Here is a 23,865-nt window from a genome sequence, read left to right on the forward strand (position 1 = left end):
TCTACTTTACGAGTTAATTCGTTCCTAGCGCGCGCTCATAAAGTGGAAATTTATTTCCCATAGACATAATGTTAAAAATAGGGATTACGTTATCAACAATGAAATTAGTTAGCTAATTAGTTTGTTTAAACAATGATTGATTATCCAAAGAAATGAAAATGTAGCCTGTAAAATCAAGCAGATTATAATAAAGAATTTATTTATGACTTATAAATGTTAAAGACTCTTTATTCATCATCATCGACTAAATGCACACTCCTTGATCATTCATTATTGGCTCGCCACTCGTTGGTTTGTTGCACAAGGAGTCATCTTCTTCTGAAATGCTTCAAGAGGCATTTATTTCCAAGATAATCTTCTCTTTTCATTATAAATTTCAATAGCATGCATAAGCATTCTTTTAACGGAATGCACAAACTGCAACTAACACGATTTGCGCGGAGTAACAAGTTTATGAAGCTTAAAAAAAGAATCGAGAAGCTTCTGAAAATTTGTTTTAAGTTTTTTATACGATTGAAGATTTCAGTAAAGAGCAAACACATTTCACCATAATAACGTAAAAACCCTACACAATTCCAGCTATTGGTATTTTTACAAATGCAAACAAATATACTACCCATTTATATTTGCTTACAGTAACAGAAAAGCCCAATAAACCGGAAAGTGTAAATTGTTTTTATTGTTTTATGGTCGCGACTTCCAGAAATGTGCTTTAGAAAAATATCACAAAGCCGTTCAAAATTGGTTCTTATAACAGAACATATGATAATGTGTGTTTAATGATTTGAATTGGTAACTGATACAATTTACACTATAAAAATGACCTTTTAGGGAGTTATAAGGCCTCTGTAGCCGAGTGGTCAGGAGCGGGAGTGCAGTGGCACACGCTCTTTGATTAGACCGGGGTTCAAGCCCCTGACTTGTAAATACAGTTGATCTGCCAACCCGCACTGGACCAGCGTGGCAGATTATGGTCCATTTCCCCCAGCATGAATTGTTGAGGAGGCTTCCATCCTGCAGTGGGTTGATAATGGCTGCAATTTACTTTTACTTTTTTTATAGCGAAAAATTTGAACTTCCGAGGTCATGGAATGAATTACCAAAAAACAATTATTGGGTTCACATTACGATATTTTCGCAATACAATAGTAACGGATTAATATCATAAAGCGGGGTACACTGTATTGTATAGCTATGCGTGCGGTTTGAAATGCGGTATTTATGAATGTTTAACATTCATATTTTGCAATTAATGTTCATATTTTCAATTTTGTTGATACTTAAAAAAAAAAAAACTCATAAAACAAGAACTGCCTATATTGAGGACTCTAATTGGCTCTCCTTCCCGTCGAAATTTGCCTTCCTTAGAGTAAGTAATTTTGTAAGATATAGCAGATAGTAGATAAACTCGAAACCGAAGTCCGTATGTAAGTTCACACATACTTAGTGGAGTAGCATGCTTGGTCTGCTGCTCCACTCTCTATTATCCATTAGTGTTGGTGGTTAAAAATGTTTTATATGAGCAATCTTATTTTCTAAGTTATTCCGATTTCTGCAATTTTTTCCTCTAAACAGTATATTTTTTCACCTGAACAGTATCATGTGTAAGATAAGTTTTCCAAATAATGACCGCACTCATAACTTATTTCTGAATAAAGATTATTAAATAATTGTTCATTGAAATTTTATTCATTAAAAATAACATGCAAATATTTATTTTTCTAGTAATCCTAACATCGTGGGGCAAATGCAAATTGATATTTGTGAGAGACAGTAACAAAATTCAAAGGAAAAGGCTTTTACATAAATGATGTAAACAGATCAAAAGTGTTAATCATCTTAAGCAACAATCGAAACCTTCCAAACGTACCAACACAGTTGGTACGTTTTTTAATTTTATCATTCACTTGGATTTCAGGAATGCTTTTGACACTGTTGTGCATGGAAGACTATTCTACAAATTGGAGCAGAATGGTATTGAGGGTAAGTTCAATGGATTAAAAGGATGGTTGAGTGGGAGTAGACAGAGTGGTAATCGATGGATGCTCTTCGTGGACTAAGGTTATTAGTGGAGTTCCATTTGGTTTTGTATTGCGCCCACTGTTGTTTTCTATACAGTAAACCCCCGCTATTCGCGGGGGTTACGTTCCTGAGAAATGTCGCGAATACCGAAAACGGTATTCGCGACATTTCTCAAAACGGTATCCACGAATACTAAGTTATGGCTCCCGTAGTAATAAAGGGGTTCCGTTCCAAAGTATGAATTATATAAAAAAAACTAGTCTAAAATTTTGTCTATGTATGTATTATATGTACCTTCATAATATGACTATGTACATAGACAGTACATAGTGAAATGCAAGCATATGGCATCAAAATGAAAATAAGAAACAATTTAATATTAAATGTAGTATTTATTAGAAATTTCAAACAAATCTTTCAAACCAGCGCCTTTGCTAGCTAAAAAACTTATCCCGCCAGTGCTATCACCAGTTTCGCTAAAGTGTTGATAAAGGAGTTTTGCCTTTTCACGAATGATGAGTGAACTTAACGGAATTTTATTTTGAGTTCTGTCTTCTATCCACAGATTTAAAGCGTTTTCCATTTTTTCTAATTTAACATCACGAGTTACAGAGCAAATTTTTGAAGCAATTAGCGCGTTTTCACGGACACTACGGCGGATTTTTTCTTCCGATTTTTTAATTGATCGTACCGTTGACTCATTGATTTTATAATGTTTTGCCACTGAGGAGACACTTTCACCATTAGAAATGTTGTCTAATAACTCAATTTTATTCGCTAATGTCATCACCTTCTTTGATATTTTCACATTTCTCTTGTTATTCGTAGCCATATTTTTGTACGGGTTAGAAAGAACTTGTCCACGGTAAAGTCACTTTCGTCCGTTAACACACTCGAAAAAGTCTGTTTTACACTGCAAAATGGTAGATTTATCACTTTTGTAAGCATATCAATTTATAAATTGATAAATTTATAAGCATATAAATTAAAAGCAAACAACGAAAACTTCCATGACAAGTGCATAACACATACTGAACAAGAATTAGCGAGAAACATCCACACTCGCAATTTTGTCGCCCCTCTCCCCCCCACCCACTGAGCGCTGTTTTGACCGGGAAAGATAATTTTAGCCACGCCCATGTTTTTTTATGGCGGATAATATTCACGGCGCTTTAAAATTCACATTTTTTAGGTTTCATTTTATATTAAATCAGCGATCACGAATACAGATACCGCGAATAGCGGGGGTTTACTGTATTTATAAATGATATTGAAGAGGGTATATCAGGCTTAGTGTCAAAGTTTGCAGATGATACAAAGGTTGGCAGAGTTGTTAATGGCAGTGTGCTACTGCAACAGGATCTAGAAAATTTGGGCAGATGTGCTGATAAGTGGCAACTGAAGTTTAACATTGACAAATGCAAAGTTCTGCATATGGGTAGTAGTAACCCTAGAGGAACATACGAACTGCATGGTACTACACTTAGGGTGGTAGCAAATGAAAAAGACCTGGAAATAATTGTGCAATCAGATATGAAGTTTTCTGAGTAATGCAGACAGGCTGCCAGAGCAGGTCATGGGATTTTGTCAATGATATACATAAATTTTGCTATCCAGAGAAAAAGAGGTGATTATCCTTTTGTGTAAGGCAATGGTCAGGCCACACCATGAGTACTGCGTACAGGTCTGGAGGCCTCATTTTAGGACGGATTTAGATTTGCGGACTTAGATTTGCATACAGGGAAGGACAAGAGTGGTGAGGGGAACAAAGGGGTCCTCTTACCAAGAGAGGCTTAAGTTCTGCAAATTGCAGCATCTGGAAGCTAGGCACCTGTGAGGTGATCTGATTGAGGTGTATAAGGCCTTGAATGGGTTTGAGCACGATGAGTTGTGATGGGATTCTTCCGCTTGCTCAGATTATGAACCCAAGGGGCATAAATTCAAATTGAGGAAAGACAGTTGTAGAATAGATGTGCGGAAATTTGCCTTTATCCAGCGTGTGGTTAATTGCTGGAACAAACCTCCATCTGTCGTTGTGGAAGTTGATAGCTTGAATAAATTTAAGGAGGAACTGGATAAACTTTTAGGAGTTTGAATTTTTTTTTTTTCCCCTTCTTTTTTTGGCTGTTGCTAATAAGCTCACATGCTTGCTTTCTTGCATCACATTCCTCTATTACTATTCTCTGTGGTTACTTCTACCCATATACACTACTTTGCATTTATCAATGTTAAACTTCAGTTGCCACTTCTCAGTCCATCTGCCCAACTTGTATTGATCATGTTGCAATAGCACTCTGCCATTACTGTCATTAACAACCCTGCTAACCTTTGTATCATCTGCAAACTTGGACATTAAGCCTGATATAGCTTCATCAATATTGTTGATAAATATACAAAACAACAGTGGGCCCAACACCGAACCCTTCGGGTCTCCACAGGGCCGTCTTAACAACATTGTTGGCATTGGGCAAAGCAACACTGGGGCCCCACCCACTCATTCAAAGGAATAAAAATGTAAACGGTCAATAAAATTAAACCTTTAGATTTATTGCTACCTTCAACAAAATTAAAGTTTAAACATAAAAAAAAACATGATGTGCAAGGATTAATCAACAGAAACTTTTGAATGTTATAAGCCTTGAAAAACACAAACATTTCAATAAATAAATGATAATTAATTGGTAAACCGTACTGTATAAATTAATGAATTTTTTTTATTAATCAACAAAAATGTTTGCGAAATTTCTTTGTTGAGAATTGTTTTAAGGCGCGTTTAGGGCTAGAGCCTCAAGCTGCGAACAAATTTAGACTATGTATATAAAGTGCTTAGCATCATAATACACAGCCATTTCTGAATAAACAGAAAATTTTTAAGGTGGCATCGTTTTAGGTTATATCTCATATTGTGAATACCTTCACAACGAGTTGCCATGATATTGCACTACTTCGAATAAGTAACACTTCACCTAAGGAATGGCTGTGTATTATGATGCTAAGCACTTTATATACATAGTCTAAATTTGTTCGCAGCTTGAGGCTCTAGCCCTAAATGCGCCTTAGTCTAAATACATCATACACCATCAGGCATCTCTCATATTGTGGAGTTATACTTCATAACTGTTTTTGCCATCATTGCATCACTTGGGTACCTACCCACTCACTGACGAAGGGCCAAATAGCCCTGAAACAGTGCTGTCTGGGTGGTGGTACCTATCTGAGAATAAGTAACACTAGTCTTCTCCTTAGGTGAAGTGTTACTTATTCGAAGTAGTGCAATATCATGGCAACTCGTTGTGAAGGTATTCACAATATGAGATATAACCTAAAACGATGCCACCTTAAAAATTTTCTGTTTATTCAGAAATGGCTGTGTATTATGATGCTAAGCACTTTATATACATAGTCTAAATTTGTTCGCAGCTTGAGGCTCTAGCCCTAAATGTGCCTTAGTCTAAATACATCATACACCATCAGGCATCTCTCATATTGTGGAGTTATACTTCATAACTGTTTTTGCCATCATTGCATCACTTGGGTACCTACCCACTCACTGACGAAGGGCCAAATAGCCCTGAAACAGTGCTGTCTGGGTGGTGGTACCTATCTGAGAATAAGTAACACTAGTCTTCTCCTTATGTGAAGTGTTACTTATTCGAAGTAGTGCAATATCATGGCAACTCGTTGTGAAGGTATTCACAATACGAGATATAACCTAAAACGATGCCACCTTAAAAATTTTCTGTTTATTCAGAAATGGCTGTGTATTATGATGCTAAGCACTTTATATACATAGTGAGAATTGTTTTTTAATTGGATTGAAGTCATGTTCGGGATATCATTTTCCATGCACATTAGTGAAAGCCAGTTCAAACGTTGCTTCCTCATTGTGCTGCAAAGATGATTTTGATCGCTTTTGTTCCCATTTCTTTACATATCTATAATCCGAATCTGGACACCTACTCTCCTGGCCTTCAGTTCATATTCACGAAATTTGTCTCTAATTTCCTGAAGATAAGTTTTCAGAGACTCAAGAAGATTCTTGGCAACAAATATGTCCACATCTTTAGACTGCAGGAACTTGTTTTGTTAAATCTTTTGAGAATGTCGTTCCAAAAAATTCTCAGAAAGATAGTTTCCATGTTCTCCATTCTCTCACTTAATCCTTCTGCCTCTCGCCTTGTGTTCACTTCCTGGTTAGTGTCATCTGATAAAGAATCCAGCGCATCTTTAATTTTTTTGAAACCTTCATGCATTGCATGGACAGCATCAGAATGTGATGACCATCTTGTGTCAGATATACTCTTGACCACAATATGATCTTTTCCTAAACACGATGACAGAACATTCCATCAATGGTAGAAGCTGAGAAAAAGGAATACAAACACTGAACAAAGTCAAAAAGGAGACAGTCTGTAGACAACACTCTGCCGCTTTTACTCCCACCAAGTTCAGACTATGTCCAGCACAGGGGACATAGATGGCCAACTCATTCAGTTGATGGATCCGTGCTTGCAATCCAGTATAGCGTCCAGACATGTTTGAGGCATTGTCGTACGATTGACCACAGCAGTTTGATAGCAGAATTTTGTTCTTATTCACAAAATTTATAACAGTGTCTGTTAGATTCTTTGCTCTATGAGAAAAGATAGGGATGAACTTAAGGAAACGCTCCACAGGCTCACATCCTCGAGTGTACTGGATAGTAAATGATCAATGTGTGAGATGTCTGGAGTGGAATCCACACTTATTGAATGGTACTCTTTTATTTCTTCCAAAATGGCACAAAGAACATGTTGTCCCTTTAAATTAGTAAATTCCTCACAAATGTTGGCCGATAGATGCGATGGGTTCCCCTTTCCAGCATTTCCTTTTTTGGAAGAGGATGGGTTCCCCTTTCCTCTTCCAAAAAAGGGTCAAATTCACTCAACTAAAATACCTAAAAATAGCTCTAGAATACCTAAAAAGTTTCCTTCCCCCCCCCCCCCCAACCCAGTAGTTTCATTCTCTGCATGAAACACCATACCTCTGGAGGCAAGAAAGCGAATAACAGAAATCACATGGGTCAACACTTTATGCCAGTACTCCTGCTCTGAGTGATGATGTTTGATTAAACAAGAATCTATACATCCAGTTTCTTTATGCCAAATTGAATATGCCATAATGCACTTGCAATGTTCTCCATTTTCATGTTCTACAGTAAGATTACTGTGTTTCCAATCAATTAGTCCTGATGTAGTAAAGGGAGATTCTTTATTGGACAATAGGCGACATGCAAAGCAGTACAAACAACCTTGGGATGGTGAATAGAGTAACCTTTGCGTTTTACATGTTTGCCATTCCGCAGTTCACGTTTGAATACATTCTTTGATAAATATCTTGTCTGAATCCTCTTTCCTCCGGCTCCGTTGTACACTCGGCTTGAGTTTGAAAGGTTGCAGTCATGATGTCGGCTCACTCTGAATCCAGTAATCCACTGTATTAGTATTCTTAATATCCCATAGTCCGGAATCTGTGACGTGAATCACATACTCGGGACACTCCTTTGCCATTACAGATTCGTGTTTTTCTTCTTGTGGAATGTTAGCATCAGGAGCAGATAATGGTATGTCTAGAGCTGGATGATTGGATGTAGGCGGCAATGCTGTAATTAGAGGAGCAGTACTAGTAGCTGCCGAACCATCTTGGTTTGGCAGCTACCAGTTAACATCTTATAAGTGCACTCATATAAGTGCACTTAATTTCATCTGGAAAAAATATAAAATAAATATTTTTAAATTTTTTTACAGACTATTGCTGTTTGGAAGTTGGAACATTAACAATTTGTAATAAAATAATGATGTGATATCTTTATTAATAGTTTAAAATTTTAATTTACAGTGTTGCACATACAAAAAATTAATTTAGTAGGAAATATTTTACAAAGGAATTAACCTTTCAATGAAGTAATAATCAAAATGAAAATCTCTCAAGAAAAATTAAGTCAATATATATAAAATTTTTGTAAGCATCTTTCTGCAAAATTATTTCCAATGCAGTCATTACATGTTGGAGGTCATGGTTATGCTCAGTGAAATATTTAGATAAATATTTCAATCCTTTATTTGATATCTTCAAAAATTCCGATTGCATGCATATACACAGTACACAGAAAAAAATAATAGAAATATACGAGTTGGATCCATCAACAAGGAGTAAATGTAAATATGTAAGTGAAATTTATGATAAATCCATTTCTTTATTGGATTCTTTAGAAAGATCTAATTGTCCATTTGCTCACTTATAGTGGGAAGAAATCACTATTATTAAAAATGATGCCTGCAAAATAAGGTAGATAGTATTTTCCCAGCAGAAACTTTAAAATTATTAAGTAATGTGCAGGGGGGGGGAATATATTTACATGGCATTCTTAAGTAAACTGCTGCGAAATGCATTTCAAAATTAGATGCCCAATTAAAGAAGGATCCAATAAACACATTCTATGAGGCTTTAAGTGAAGCACTTAGCAGCTAGGAACAAATGCCCGTTTAATGCAGAGCAAGCATTTACATTGTTTAGAAAAATACTTTTTCTTCCAACTTGTATTGAAAGGTACAAACATTTTCTGATCAAATGATTTCCAGCATTAAATGTGCCTAAAATCCTGATATTCTTCAGTTATAGTTGGCCCCTAAGATAAACTATAAAGAATTGGGAAATGCAGCAATTAAATAAATATGGTGCTCAATCAATAGTGTTCATGTAGAAAGATACTTTAGCACATAAAATTTAGTTGTAACCAAACGATATAGAATTTTAAAGGAAAGCTCCATTTAAACTTGTACGATGCTTTTCTTTAATTCATGATTCATAATAAAAATGCTAAATTTAAAAAAAAATTGTTGCTAAAAACACAGGTCTCTAATGATATCAAAACTAATTTTTGCATCCAGTTCATTTCTTACTGCATCGTAGTATCCATTCAAATTGGTCAGACAAGATTCCCCCTTAAAAAATCCATTTGTGATTCTATTATTTTATCTGGAACAGATATTAAGCTAACAGGTCTGTAATTACTCATGTCACCTTTGATCTTCTTTGTGAATTGGGGATACAGTCACACATCTTCAGGCCAGAGGGCCCCCTCCCCTGAATCCAATGATGCTCTCATAATTATGGCTAAGGGTTTGCTGCCCCTCTCAATATGAATGAATAGATCCCATCCTCCTCGGGTGCCTTTCCTTATGTTTAATTGCAACAATTTCTATTCCACTTTCCTTTCAGTTATTACAAAATCTTTAAGCTCCCTGTTAGAGTTTAATAAGCTTCTATCCTCCACTTCCTTACAGAATTGCTCACGTGTAAATGTAGATGCAAAATACTCATTTAGTTTGTTAGCTATCTAAGCAGGATCATCAGCAGTCGAACCATCGATATCAGGTGTACCAATACTAATCTGATTCATCCCCTTCTTTCTAGCATTTACATAAGTAAAGAAGTCTTTGCTGTTTTTATTTGCATCCTTTGCCAAAGATTTCTTGTAATCTGCCTAAGCTCCTTTATCACTTGATTACAGGCTACTTTATATCTACCATAGGCTTCTGTGTCACCTGATAATTTATATTCATCCCATGCATTTTTCTCCTCTGCCTCTCATTAGTTCATCTAACATCCATTAAGCCTAAATCTTGATCAGTATTTCTGGTTGATATGAAAAGCCTAGTAGCTTCTATGATTAATTCCTTGAATGCATCCCATATAGAATTTGCTGATGGTAACATTATCAGTTGATCCCACTATATTGAATTTAAAAATTGTGTGAGGCTACTTTAGTCACCTTTACAAAAGCAAAAACCCTTCTCTTTACCCTTGATGGTAGTTATGTCTTAAGTAAATCCAACATCAATTCACTGTGATCACTGCCACCTAGTGGTTCTATTTGCAGATTCTTAATGCATGAATAATCATTGCTGGTAATCAGATCAAGAGTATTGCTTCCCCTTGTTACCTCTAAAAAACAGTCATCCAATAAATTCACAAACATCTTATGAATGTTTGTGAATTTATTGTCGTCTAGTGTGTGAGTGGCCAACCCACAAATTCCAGTCAATATCTGGAAAGTTAAAATCTCCCATTATAAGACATTCTGATTTACTGGACCACTCTATTTCTCTGTACAGTTTGTATTCATCAGAGTCATTAGGCCTATAACACAATCCTACCCTCATTTTTGTTTTCCCAGTGCTTATGTCACACCAAACTGACTGAACATTGCACTGGCCACCCATATTAACTGGAAGTACTGCCTTAGATTTTATGTGCATCTTAACTAAGAGCATTCGCCTCTCCTGGCTGTCTTTTCTGTACACATTGTACTCCCCATATTCCAATTCTGCATCCCTGATATCTGAGTGACAATACATCTCAGATATCCCAGCAGTGTCTGCAGTTGGTGTCTTGACCAGCACTTCAAATTCATCAAATTTATTTGCTGTGCTCCTAGCATTGTTATACATGCAAGTCTACATGCACCTGACCTTACTCTTAGTAGCCCTAACACAGCCCATGTATTTACTTTTTCCATGACGGCTCCCACCCAGCAGTCCTTGAAATCCCCATCACCTTGCTTTCCAGGCTGCTGGTCATTCCAACAGAAACAGTGCAAGAATCACTTTTGCCTCTACCTGTAGCCATTGTTAAATCTATTAGTCTGTGTAACTTCCTCCCCTCAAGCTATCAGTTTTCTGACTCACATAACACTGCTTCGATAGCATTAGCAAATATAACAAATTATCCCATGTCGTCATTGGAATTTTAACAATTCCTCATTGCTGAGTGTCAGGGAATATTCACCCTTTGCTGAAGAATTCAGCAAAGCTCTTAGGGTCCAGGTTTTATTAAAAAGAACCCAGCACTTATTAAAAATCAACTGAACTGAAGATTTGCATTTATGAATCAAATGAAAATTTGATTCTTATTTTGCTGGAAATATAAAAATTCATCCCTTTTCCTGGGAGTACAGTACTGACATAAATGGTTAAATCAGTGTACCAGTTGTTATGAACATCATACTGATTTTTCACTGGATGCTCAGTGAAAAGCTTGAGTTTTGGTACAGAAATGGCACATACCATATTTCTTAAACCTCACTTACAGTTTACCTTCATAGCCCAGAGAAAATGGACAGATGTTAATCTCAATTCTGGTTGGCTGTTCTTGATACTTGAGGGAAGTTTAGGCCAATCTGAAACCCCTGTTCAAAAATGTTGGATAATTTGTAGTAATTTGAAATTACTAATCTGAAGTTGGGAATAACAATCACATTGCCCTACCTTGCTTTCTTGTGAAATTTATTCTTCTAATTCCAGATTAGTGCATCATATAGGAGAGACATTGCTGTGTTTCATCCAGTCAATGTTTTTCCACCTACTAAATTCATTCTCAAGGGTTTTACTATGTACAAAGATTTTTGTACATAGTAATGTACAATAATAATATGCCCCTATTATTTTAAATGATCAAACAGTTTTTTTTTTTTTTTTTTTTTAAATCTAATCCAGCTCTTCCCAACTGGTGTGCTGAGAAGGAATTGAGGTGGGCCAGAAAGTCTTGATGTTACTTGAAAATATTTTTAATGTATAATGATCAAACTATATATTAAATTTTAATATCCACATGCATGTGCACTTGTACACACACACATTCATACTCTGCACAGCTTATACTTAATTATTATTGTATATAAGTAAATAATTCTTCATTAGTTTTTCAGGTTATATGATATTTAATAACTTTATCTTTTGTTATTTATGTTTATTTTATTTTTCGCATAAATAGTGTGTATTATTTAAGAGTGGGCCATGTAACAAAAATGGTTGAGAAATGATAATATGGAAGATTTCCTTTGTCAGTTTTGATCAAAGTTACACATTTTTAGCATCTTAATCTTTTATCTGATTGTTCTTCCTTAATTTATTTGATATTTTCCATTATTCACATGTGAAACTAGTTTTTACAAAGTGCTTTTATAGAATGTAATTCCTCAAAAAACATATTTCACTCTAGGATCAGTAACATATTAATTGGGTAGGCGCCTCCGTAGCCAGGTGGGAAGGAGCAACAGTGCGTAGCACACACTTCTTGATTAGACCGGGGTTCGAGCCCGTCACCACCAAATACGGAGGATGAGGAAAGGTCAAGGAATGACCACCGCATATTCTCGGAGCAATATGGCCTTAGTTGCTAATGCTCCTAAAAACCAAAAAACAACAACAACATATTAATTGGCATGTTTCTGATAAAACATTTCTGTCAGAATGAGTAATTTACAAGTTTTTATTGTCTATGGCCAGTAATAACTTACCTTCCCTCTTTTAAAAAGCGCTATTACATTGAACAAGAGAAGTCTGATTTGAACAGCAAGATCAAACTTCTGTAAGGTGAATCATCTTCAGCATTATCAAAAGTTCAATTAAATTAGTGTAGATTTTTATCTCTCTCTCTCTCTCTCTCTCTCTCTCTCTCATACACACACACGCACGCACAAACCATTTTCATGATGTGTAACCATATTTTCATATTATGTGAGTAATTAATGCAAATTAATACTTGCAATCTGAATACAGTTAAAATTAATTTTTATTTCATTAAATGTTTGTCTTGTTTCCTTAGCAAACAGCAACAGTTTGGTTATGAATGGTATTACATTAATGAATGGTGACACAGTTATGGATATTCATCCTGTACAACAGCAGCTACAGCAGAGTCATTTAGGTGCTCATCAGTCCAATCTCATTTCTCTTGGTGAGAAATTTTTTCATTTAAGTAATTTATGTTAATAATAATAATAATAAATGACATTCTGTGTTTATATTCTGGCTTGACAATGGGTCAGAGGAATTTACTTCTGTAGACAATGAATCCTGAATTTTGACAGTCATCCATATTTTAGTATTCACATAGCTTGAACTGCAGTCCATTGAGGGGCTGTGCTTCTGCACTCTTGTACTTGACCACTTAGCCACATTGGGAATGTAAAACATAAAATTAATTTTAGCTTAAAGAATGCAATGACTATAACTCCTGTTTGAAAAATTCTTTGTTATCAGATATAGGGCAGTTTTGATTTAGGCTTGGATTGCATTCCTAGAACTTTTGACTTTTGACTGATGCAGCAAAAAAAAAAAAAAAACCCCTCCCATTTCACCCCTCCATTCGTTCCAAATGCCTGTCCAGATCATCCTTAAATTTATTTAGGCTATCAACTTCCACAACAAAAGATGGAACTCTGTTCTACCAATCAACTACCCGCTGGCTAAAGGCAACTTTCCACACATCTATTCTACAACTGTCTTTCCTCAATTTGAATCTGTGTCCCCTGAGGTTCTTAATCTGAACAAGAGGAAGAATCCCATCAGCATTCAGCTTGCCAATGGTCAGGCCTTATACACTTCAATCAGATCACCTTGCAGGTGCCTACTCTCCAGGTGCTGAAATTTGCAGAACTTAAGCCTTTCTTGGTAAGAGCACCCCTTTTTTCCTCTCACCAATATTATACAAGGCAATGGTCAGGCCACACTGAGTGGCCTGACCATTGCCTTGTATAACAGGATAATCACCTCCCTGTCCCTGCTAGCAAAATTCTTATATATTGTTGACAAGACTCCATGACCTGCCCTGGCAATCTGTCTGCACTGCTCAGCAAACTTCATATTCGACTGCACAATTACCCCCAGGTCTTTTCATTTTCCACTTCCCTGAGTGTAGTACCACACTAGCTGACCGGGCTAGCCAGATGGGTAAAGTGCCTGCCTGGCAACCCAAATGTCGCGGGTTTGAATCCCGCCTCGGGCTTGGATCACAGTAAAATGCAAAACCTTTGGGGGGTGCATTATGGCCACAGAAGCCGGTGCGCCAACAACTAACAAAAAAAAAAAAAAAAGTACCACACGGTTGGTACATTTCTCTTTGATTATTGCTACCCATATGCAGCACTTTGCATTTGTCAATGTTAAACTTCAGTTGCCACTTTTCACTCCATTTGCCCAACTTATCTAGATCCAGATGGAGTAGCATACTGTCTTGACTGTCGTTAATAACCCTGCCAACCTTTGTATCATCTGCAAACTTGGACAATAAACCTGATATACCTTCATCGATATCATTGATAAATATACAAAACAACAATGGGCCCAACACCAAACCCTGGGAACTCCACTAATAACATTTGTCCATGAAGAGCAGTGTCCATTGATTACCACTCTCTGTCATCTCCCACTCAACCATTGTTATCCAACTTTATCCATTGTAGCAACTTACCCTTCATGCCATATTGCTCCAATTTGTACAGCAGTCTTCCATGTGCAACAGTATAGCTTCCCTGAAATCCAAGTACAGTTAGTCCTCATATAGCACAATAGTTGGGTTCCTAGAAACCCTTGTGCAGTGCAAAATCGTGCAATATAAATAACAGGCCCTATGGGAAAAATATGGTTAGGTGCCCACCACCCAAGATTGAATACACATTTGTAACCAAAACATTACCAAACACAATAAATAATTGTAATAAAATACTTACGTATTTTATTACAATTATTTATAGTCGTAATAAAATACTTACGTATTTTATTATGACTATTACATAATAAAATATTGCTAATGCTTTTGCTTCTATCGTAAGCAAACTTGTTCTTTGTTTGATCTTCTATCCAAACAGATGACAACCGTTCTGTATCTTCAAATTCTTTGTGTCTTGATCTAATGGATTTTGTTACACTTTGAGTTGTTCCTGCTATGAAAGTTGTTTTTATTTTCTCTGCAGTCTTTCTAATTAACGGCATTGCCTCATTTAGATTTCATATTTTTTTTCTCTATTGACACAGGCGGACTGGCCATAAGCCTTACCGGGGGACACACTGGAGGATCGAAGACCCACACTGGGTGGAAAAGGCCCGGGTTCGAATCCCGTCAATGAAGCGAGGATTTTTAATGGGTTTTTTTGCTCCGTGGCTGAGTTAGTCGGTCTCAGGTGTAGATAGCAAGGTTTCCCCCCCAGAAACTCAGGTTTTTCGCCCAGCAAAACAGACAAATCAACCACACACAATTAATAGACATAAGACACACAGCACAGCAGATGAATTTAATTATTCAGGTGGTCTAAATATAATAGTTTGGTTTCAGTTTTTGGAGGCCGGTGTGATTTTGGCCATAAACACTAGTATGAGGCTGCTACAAATTTTCCGTGGTAAGAATTTTTGACCCAGTCCACCTCTGTCTATTGGTATTGCTTTTCTTTTTCTCTCTGAATCTGTAGTGTCTTCACCAGGATGCTTCCTTTTCACACCTTTTAAGTATTTTACTCATTTTTAGGGATTAAAGCACAATCACAAAATGAGGAGGCATGCTTCATACACATAAACAAAGCTGTGCGCGTGTAGCAACTGAATAAACAACACCGTAATGGGAGAGACACTATTAACACCTCACTAGCTCACATTTTGCTAAAGCACATTTCTGGAGATCACTACCATAAAACAATAAAAACAATTTCCAGTTGTGTTTCTGCTAGTGGAATCTGTTATAAACTGGTAGCAAATTGATCTAATTGCATTTGCGATAATACCGATAGCTGGAATTGTGTTGGTTTTTACGTTATTAGGGTGAAATGTGTTTCCCCTTCACTGATATAAAAAACATAAATACTGTACATTTCAGAATCTTCTCTTCATTTCTAACATGTTGCGTTCAGTTGGGGGCGATTCCACGTTCGACTGCCATTTCTTGTAAACACAAAGGCGAATCGTGCATAAGTGAATTCAGTTCGTGTTATATACGATATCGTTCTCCTGTTTATAAATCGTGTATGATCGAATTTGTGTAGTATAAATTATTTTATTTTTGGCATTCAGTTCCTTTGTGACCACATCATAGTATCCAATAAAATTGGTCAAACAAACCCATGCTGTGTCTTAACTATTACTGCAGTCTTGTCTAGATGATCCTGAATTAAAATTCTGGGCTGGGGAGTGCATCCCCACTCCAGGATTTTAATATATTTCTATGCATAAATAGTAGCCAATGTGACAATTTTTTGGCTTATTTTATGTAGATAAATTAAAATTTGTAGATTTTTTTTAAATAAAAATAAATAGGTTAAAATTAAATGAAATTTGTAATGAAAACTTACTGTACTTTATGGGAAAAAATAAAAGTAAGAAAAATTTATAAAAAAATTTACTGTACTGTATGAGGAAAAAATTCTACAGAAAATTATTGTATGTTACACTAAAAATTACAGGTGATGAATTGCATATTTGGGGGTTGATAGTTGTGGCACCCTCCAGCATATGACAGCACGACAAAGTAAATGGCCCTCACTCCCCAGCAGCTTTCACTCTCCCTCTTACGGCAGCGAGAGGATCAGAGTGGAAGCAGAGGGTGCTAAGAATCTCTGGGTATGGCCAGGCTGCCATGCACGGAAACTGAACTTGGCCTGTTATAACGTAAGATCACTCATCGGTGAAGACTGGATATTAGAGCTGGAAAAGGAATTAGAAAATGTGAATTGGAATATCATTGGTTTGGCTGAAACAAGAAGAAGAAATGAATCACTTATAAGTTTATCAAGTGGAAATCTGCTGTACACCAATGGAAACAGTGAAAGGAGTAAAGGTGGAGTTGGGTTTCTGGTCCATAAAGATTTTAAAAACAACATTTTGGAATTCAAAAGTACATCACCAAGGGTGTCAAGACTAATACTCAAGATTTCTAAGAGGTACAAGCATAAAGATTATAATGATTTATGCACCAACATCGAGCCATGATGATGAAGAGGTTGAAGAAATGTACACTGAAATTGAGAGTCTTCTAGATGAGCAGAAAACCCACTACACTATTATTATGGGGGACTTCAATGCTAAGGTTGGAAAAAGGCAAAACAGCACAGAAAGGGGAACTAAGGGAAATTTTTTGAATTGGTGAAAGAAATAAAAGAGGTGAAAGACTTGTAGAATTTGCAGAATCTCAAGGACTGTCAGTAATGAACACTTTTTTCAAAAAAAGGGTGAACAGAAAGTGGACATGGAAGAGTCCAAATGGATTAACAACTAATGAAATCGACTTCATCCTCACTAACAGAAGATATATTGTGAATGATGTTACCGTCCTGAATAAGGTAAATGTTGGAAGTGATCACAGAATGGTAAGATGTACACTTGATATAGATGTAGGAAAGGAAAGGAAAAAACTGACTCGAGTAAATAATACAAAGGTCTTTGAAATAACAGAGGAGGAGAAAAAGCAGTATGTACTGGAACTTAAGAACAAGTTTGAGCTTCTGCAGACTGCTCAGGACCAAGATATCGACGAGGAATATTACAACTTTCTGAAAGTGATAAAGCCCAAGAAACTTATAGGGAAAAAGAAATCCAAAGAAGAAAAAATTAGTCAAGAAACACTTGTCATGATGAACCGAAGATGACAAATGAAGAGCAAGAAAAACACTGACGGAGAAATTTGAGTATACTGAGTTATGCAAAGCCATTAGAAAGAGGCTCAGAGAGGACATAAGAAGATTTAACACAAGAAAAGTAGAACAAGCATTAAGGGAAAACAAAGGATTTAAATCAGCAGCCATGAGCAGTAATACAGAAAGACAAATGATACTGAAACTGAAGAATAGCGATGGTGTACTTATAAACAGCAGAGAAGGCATAATTCAAATAGCAGAAGACTACTATAGAGAATTATACAAGGAGCGAGGGAATGATGCCAGCAGTGGGGAAGATGGATTGCAAAGTAGCAACACATACGACATACCCGATATTCTTCCTGATGAGGTAGAACATGCATTGAAGAAAACGAAGAATCAGAAAGCCCCGGGGGAAGATGAAGTTACTGTAGAGTTTTTAAAATTGGGAGGAAGAGACATAACACAAAAACTGGCACGGCTCTTCACAAAGTGCATTAGAAAAGGTGTGATGCCTAAGCAGTGGAATAATGCAATCATAGTTTTGCTGCATAAGAAAGGAGATAAATCAGAAATTGGAAATTATAGACCAATTAGCTTGTTACCCCACATCTACAAGTTGTTCACAAGGGTCATTACTAACAGATTAGAAAGAATATTTGATGAGAATCAACCGAAAGAGCAAGCTGGCTTTAGGACAGGATTCTCAACTATGGATCACCTTGACGTAATATCACAGCTAATGGAGAAAGCAAATGAATATAAAACACCATTATGCCTGGCATTTGTGGATTATGAAAAGGCATTTGACTCCATACAGCATAAGGCAATGTTTCAGGCACTGGAAAGACAAGGCATAGATACCCCATATATTATGATTTTGAAGAAAATATATGAGTACTACCTCCTTTATTAGACTAGACAAAGACAGTAGGAAATTTAAAATGAAGAAAGAAGTTCGACAAGGAGACACAATATCTCTGAAGCTGTTTACTGCTTCCCTTGAGGAAGCTTTGAGAAGATTAGACTGGTTGCAGAAAGGAGTCAAAGTGAACGGAGAGTACCTAAACCATTTACGATTTGCAGATGTGACATTGTGGTCATAAGCCACGATCCCAAAGAATTAGAGGAAAATCTTAATCAGTTATGCACAGTTAGTAAGGATTTTGGACTAAAGATGAATATGGCTAAAACAAAAGTAATGATGAACAAGTATGCCACAGAAAGGAAAATAATGATTGAAGGAGCAGTAATTGAAAAGGTGGAGTCATACACTTATCTGGGACAAGTTATTAGCTGTAATAATGATAAATGGCTGGAAGTCAAGAGAAGAATAAATTTTGGATGGATAACATTCAGGAAATATAGTCACATACTGAAGAGCAATATCCCAGTTTGTCTGAAACGTAAAATAATGAACCAATGTATACTTCCCACCATGACTTATGGAAGTGAAACTTGGGCACTTACCAAAAGAATGGAAGAGAAGCTGAGAACTACACAACGAAGAATGGAGCGAATTATATTGGGAATCAGACTGTTAGATAAGAAGAGAAACACATGGATTAGACAGCAAACTCAAGTAAAGGACATTCTTATCAAAACTGAAGAACTAAAATGGTCTTGGGCAGGACATATAACTTGAATACATGAGGACAGATGGACTAAGAAAATAACAGAATGGTACCAAAGAGGAGCTAGAAGAAAACCTGGAAGACAAAGGCAGAGATGGATAGATGAAATTCATGAGTTTTTCGGTAGTAAATGCATGGCCAGTGCTCAAAACAGAAGGAACTGGAAAGTTGCTGGAGAAGCCTTCATCTTGCAGTGGATTGAAAATGGCTGATGATGATGATGATGAGTTATGGCACATTATTTTAATATTTATGTATATAATAAGATATAATTATTATTAGTTTTATATTACAAGGCATATTATTTCAAAATTGCAAAAATAAGACTGCATAAATTGTGACTACACTTTATACATAGGTTTTACATGAATAAAATTACAAAAGATTAAAACATATTGCATACAATTAAAATTTGGTATGTATACATAATCCAGTTACTATTCAGGTGATGAATTGCATATTTGGGGGTTGATAGTTATGGCAAAGAAATTACCTATAATTCTCTTTGATTCCTTGCATTATATTTGTTGCCTGAGCATTTATAAGTTTCAGCCTGGTGAGAAAATATATGTGATGATAATGAAGATTTGAAACAAGAATTACATAAAATTCAAGTGTACGAGTTGGCAAAAATGATATACCAAAACAATTTCCATAAGCATGATCCAGTTACTATTCAGGTGATGAATTGCATATTTGGGGGTTGATAGTTATGGCAAAGAAATTACCTATAATTCTCTTTGATTCCTTGCATTATATTTGTTGTCTGAGCATTTATAAATTTCAGCCTGGTGAGAAAATATATGTGATGATAATGAAGATTTGAAACAAGAATTACATAACATTCAAGTGTACAGTTGGCAAAAATGATATACCAAAACAATTTCCATAAGCATGACGTTTTAGTTTCAAAATAAATCTGCTAGAGGGCACCACTTGATGGAAAAATTAAAGGCATGAATAAAACAGTTACTGCTTCAAACAAATTTAACCAGAATATGCAGTTATATAACGAACCCTTTATACCAAGAATAGAATGCTTTCACACAAAGCAGTTCTTGGGGCTGTTGTAGGCATTCTCTCAGATAGGCCAGACAAGCTGTGTTTGCTACCTGGGAGTTTAAAATGCTGATGGAACTGATATTTGGGTGACACTCAAGCCAAGGACCCAATTTCAGTGAAGTCCGGACGGTCTGTGACACCCAAATCCTCTGCTTACACCTTCACAGTGGTGGCGCTGTTAGTAATCCTGGGTATAACTCCAATGCACAAGCACACTGTAGGTCACCATTATGTGTGAACCAACGCAAGCAGGAGTCGAGGTGTTGTGCCCACGCCACATGGAGGAATGTTGCCCCTGCATTACCAGGCAATACTAGGTGGTAAATGACTCTCATCAACTGGTGCATACCACCACTTTGCTTATTGGAGGCTTGAAGTGGTGGAACCCATGTTTAGTCTCCAGAGCTAATTTCTGGTCAACCCTTCCCATCTCTTCCATCAATCATGCAGTATGATTGATGGCTTTTGAGGATGTGATGAACACCATGGTGAGATCCAAACTTCCTTACGTTTCGAGGGTACAGCTCTAAAACAGTGTGTGCAGGCTGTCTGCTAGTTAGTACACCAGACAGAACCTATTGGTAATTGGAACCTAACTCTCTAGCCAGTATATAATCTTGCGGTCTCTACTCTGCCAGATAGTGACTGGAGGGAGTCTGAGTAGTGTGTATGAGAGGAAGGGCATTGTCGAGGCCACGTTATGCTAAGGATCTGGGTATATTCTTACCATGTATACGCTATGTCCAAAAATTTCATTACTTCATACAGCATGCTCCCCCCCCTTTCTTACTATTGAATACACAATGAATTGTCACACTAATAGAGCAAACTTATCTGTGAAAAGATCTAAACCTCTAAAACACTTCCTAGTTCATTTCACAAATATACGTGGTGCACTATGGCCATAGTTACCGATGCGCCTAATAAATCGCTAAACCAACAACAACACAAATATATGTGGTAGTTCTAATCTCATTGATGTCCATTTCCACTTATAGTCTGCCAAACCCCATGTACTTTTTCTGACAGAATCTCAGTTATTGGTTGATTCAACCACTGCTCATCTCAGTTGCCCAAATTATTCGCTATATGATTCTTTTTGCCTCAAAGATGGTACTTGTGCATATGTCCGAGACGTGGTAATTTGGAATCTCCTCCTTTCGATCTTCTTTGGCTTAAAATCTCTCTACCTCATTCTGTCAAATTCATCTGTTATCTCTACCTTTCTCCCAGCTCCACTAATCACTTGGAACTCTTTGACTTCCTCTCTTTGCAACTTGACTTTCTCCAGTCCAGCTTTCCCAACAGTGAGATAATTTTTCTTGGTGATTTTAATGTTCACAACTCCAGCTGGCTTCCATTTTCTAGCCACACTGACCCAGCTGGTTGAGATTTTGAGGCTTTTTCAATTACTAATGAGCTCACACATATTGTTCATTTACTTACCAGAATACCGGACAGTCCTAACCATACAGCCAACACGCTTGATCTTTTTCTCACAAACAATCTTCTAAGTTCACGGTCAAAATGAGTGGTCCTTTAGGCACCTCAGATCACAATTTGGTGATTGTCTATTCTCCAATGGAGCCTTTATCTCTTGGGTATTCCCAACCTCATTTTGTTTGGCATTACAAGAATGCAAAATGGGATGAACGGCGAGATTTCTTTCTTTTTTTTTTTTTCTTTTCCTTGGTTGGATTACTGTTTGAAAACTTCTGATGCCAACATTTGCTCAGATTGTGTCAGTGAAATTATTCTTGTTGGAATGGAATCCTTTATTCCACACTCCACTTTAACCTTGATTTTCCAATAAATGTGCTACGGCTGTTCAAGGAAGAATGTTGCATATCGTAATTGGCTTGTTTCCAATTCTTTAGTTTCATTTTCTTCTTACACCAAGGCTTGTAACAATTGTAAAGCAGTTATTAATCAGTCCAAACTAGATTTTGAACAGGCTAAGAGTAGAAAACTTGCTTCTTGCCCTAATGGTAGCCAAGCATTCTAGTCTCTTGCCAAGGCTGATGGCAGCAACTTTTGCCCATCTCTGCTCCCACCTCTGTCAAAACCAGATGGTTCTGTTGTCACTTCACCAAGGATAAAGCTGACCTGCTAGCATCCCATTTATCTTCCAACTCATGTATTAATGATCTTGGTAAAACACTTCTTCCCACCATTTCCACCAAGCTCCATTCAATGCCTCCTGTGGTCTTCCGTCAAAAGGATATCAGAAGGATTTTGATGCTGAGAAAGCTCCAAGGCCTGATGGTATTTCTCCACTTGTTCTCAAAACCTGTGCTCCTGAACTTACTCCTATTCTTTATGGCCTTTTTTCACTTTCTTATTCCAAAGGTGATTTCTGCTTGGAAATTTTCTCATATCTGGCCAGTTCCCAAAAAGGGTGACAAATCACTCCCATCGAGTTATCATCCCATTGCAATTAGTTTCAATGGAGAAATCAATTAACAGCCAACTCTTAAACTATCTAGAAACCTTCCATCTGATCAACCATCGTCAGTATAGATTCCCTCAGTTTCGATCCATCGTGACATTCTGGCTTATGTTATCCATTTATGGACAAATTCGATAGAAAAGTTTGATGTAACACAAGCAGTTGCTCTTGACATCTCAAAGGCTTTCAATCATGTTTGGCATAAACGTTTTCTAAACAAGCTTCCATCTTATGGTTTTCCAACTGTTTTTTGTAGTTGGTTATCAAGGTTTTTCTCTGACTGTTAACTGAGGGCAATTTGTAGATAGCTCTCTGTCTTCTAACTTCTCTAATGCTTGTGTTTCCCCAAGCTTCAGTTCTTTCCCCCACTCTTTTCTTCTTGTATATTAATGACTTTCTTCCATTGACCAGAAATCTATCCATAGTTTTGCTGATGATAGCGCATTGCATTCCACTTTCCAGTTTGAGAAACCTTGTCCTGCTCAATCAGCTTCAACTTCTCGAATATCTTCCACCATATTCTTAAATGTTGATCTCTAGGTAATTCTCCACTGGGGCCAAGACAACTTAGTTGATTTCGCTCCTTCTAAAACTCAGTCCTGTCTTATATCTCGCAAAAAGGATTCTTCTGCTCCTATGCTTATCTTTGGTGACACTCCGATTTCTAGCCAAGGTGATATATCTCTTTTGGAGATTACCGTGACTTCTAACTTCTTGGCACAAGCACATTACAAATATTGCTTCCTCCGCATCAAAAATACTTGGTTTTCTCTTTTGCTCTCGATATTATTTTCTACCAAACAGCTGTACTAACCGCAAATTCACCCTACCATGGAATATTGTTCCCACATCTGGGGTGGTGCCCCAAAACTTCTCTCAGGCTTCTAGATTCCATTTAGAAGAGAGCAATTAGGTTAATTAATGACTCATCTCTAACAGAGTCTCTCCACTCTCTGTCTCATAGACGTTCTGTTTCTGATGCATGCCGTTTTTACAGATTCTTCTGTAGGCACTGTTCTTCTGAATTGGCTTCTATAATTCCTGCTCTCTTTCAAAATAGTCCGAACACATGCCATCATCTATTTACTGTTCAACTTCAAACTCACAGAACCAAGTTTTCGTCTTCCTCATTTATTCATTCAACTGCCGTTTTCTGGAACAGCCTTCCTTCATACCTATTTCCTGAAAATTACAGTGTACAGAAGTTGAAGTCTAAGGTCAACAATTATCTTCTTTTGTCTTCTCAGCCTGCAACC

General features: G+C 36.8%; 1 protein-coding gene across 2 annotated transcripts in view; it reads left to right on the top strand.

The window, feature by feature from the left end:
- Art4 (arginine methyltransferase 4) overlaps positions 1–23,865 on the top strand; it is a 261,955-nt gene that overhangs the window by 206,469 nt on the left and 31,621 nt on the right. Inside the window, exons 12-14 of one of the 2 annotated variants that reach the window (XM_090386019.1) lie at positions 7,607–7,624; positions 12,670–12,801; positions 13,660–13,684. In XM_090386019.1, the coding sequence (XP_090242145.1) occupies positions 7,607–7,624; positions 12,670–12,801; positions 13,660–13,684 (175 nt within the window). The remainder of the gene's footprint in view (positions 1–7,606; positions 7,625–12,669; positions 12,802–13,659; positions 13,685–23,865) is intronic. The other variant, XM_090386018.1, reaches the window with a different exon arrangement.

Source organism: Mastigoproctus giganteus, chromosome 12, assembly GCF_048544385.1.
Source record: "Mastigoproctus giganteus isolate SK-2022 chromosome 12, ASM4854438v1, whole genome shotgun sequence".
Lineage (NCBI taxonomy): Eukaryota > Metazoa > Arthropoda > Arachnida > Uropygi > Thelyphonidae > Mastigoproctus > Mastigoproctus giganteus.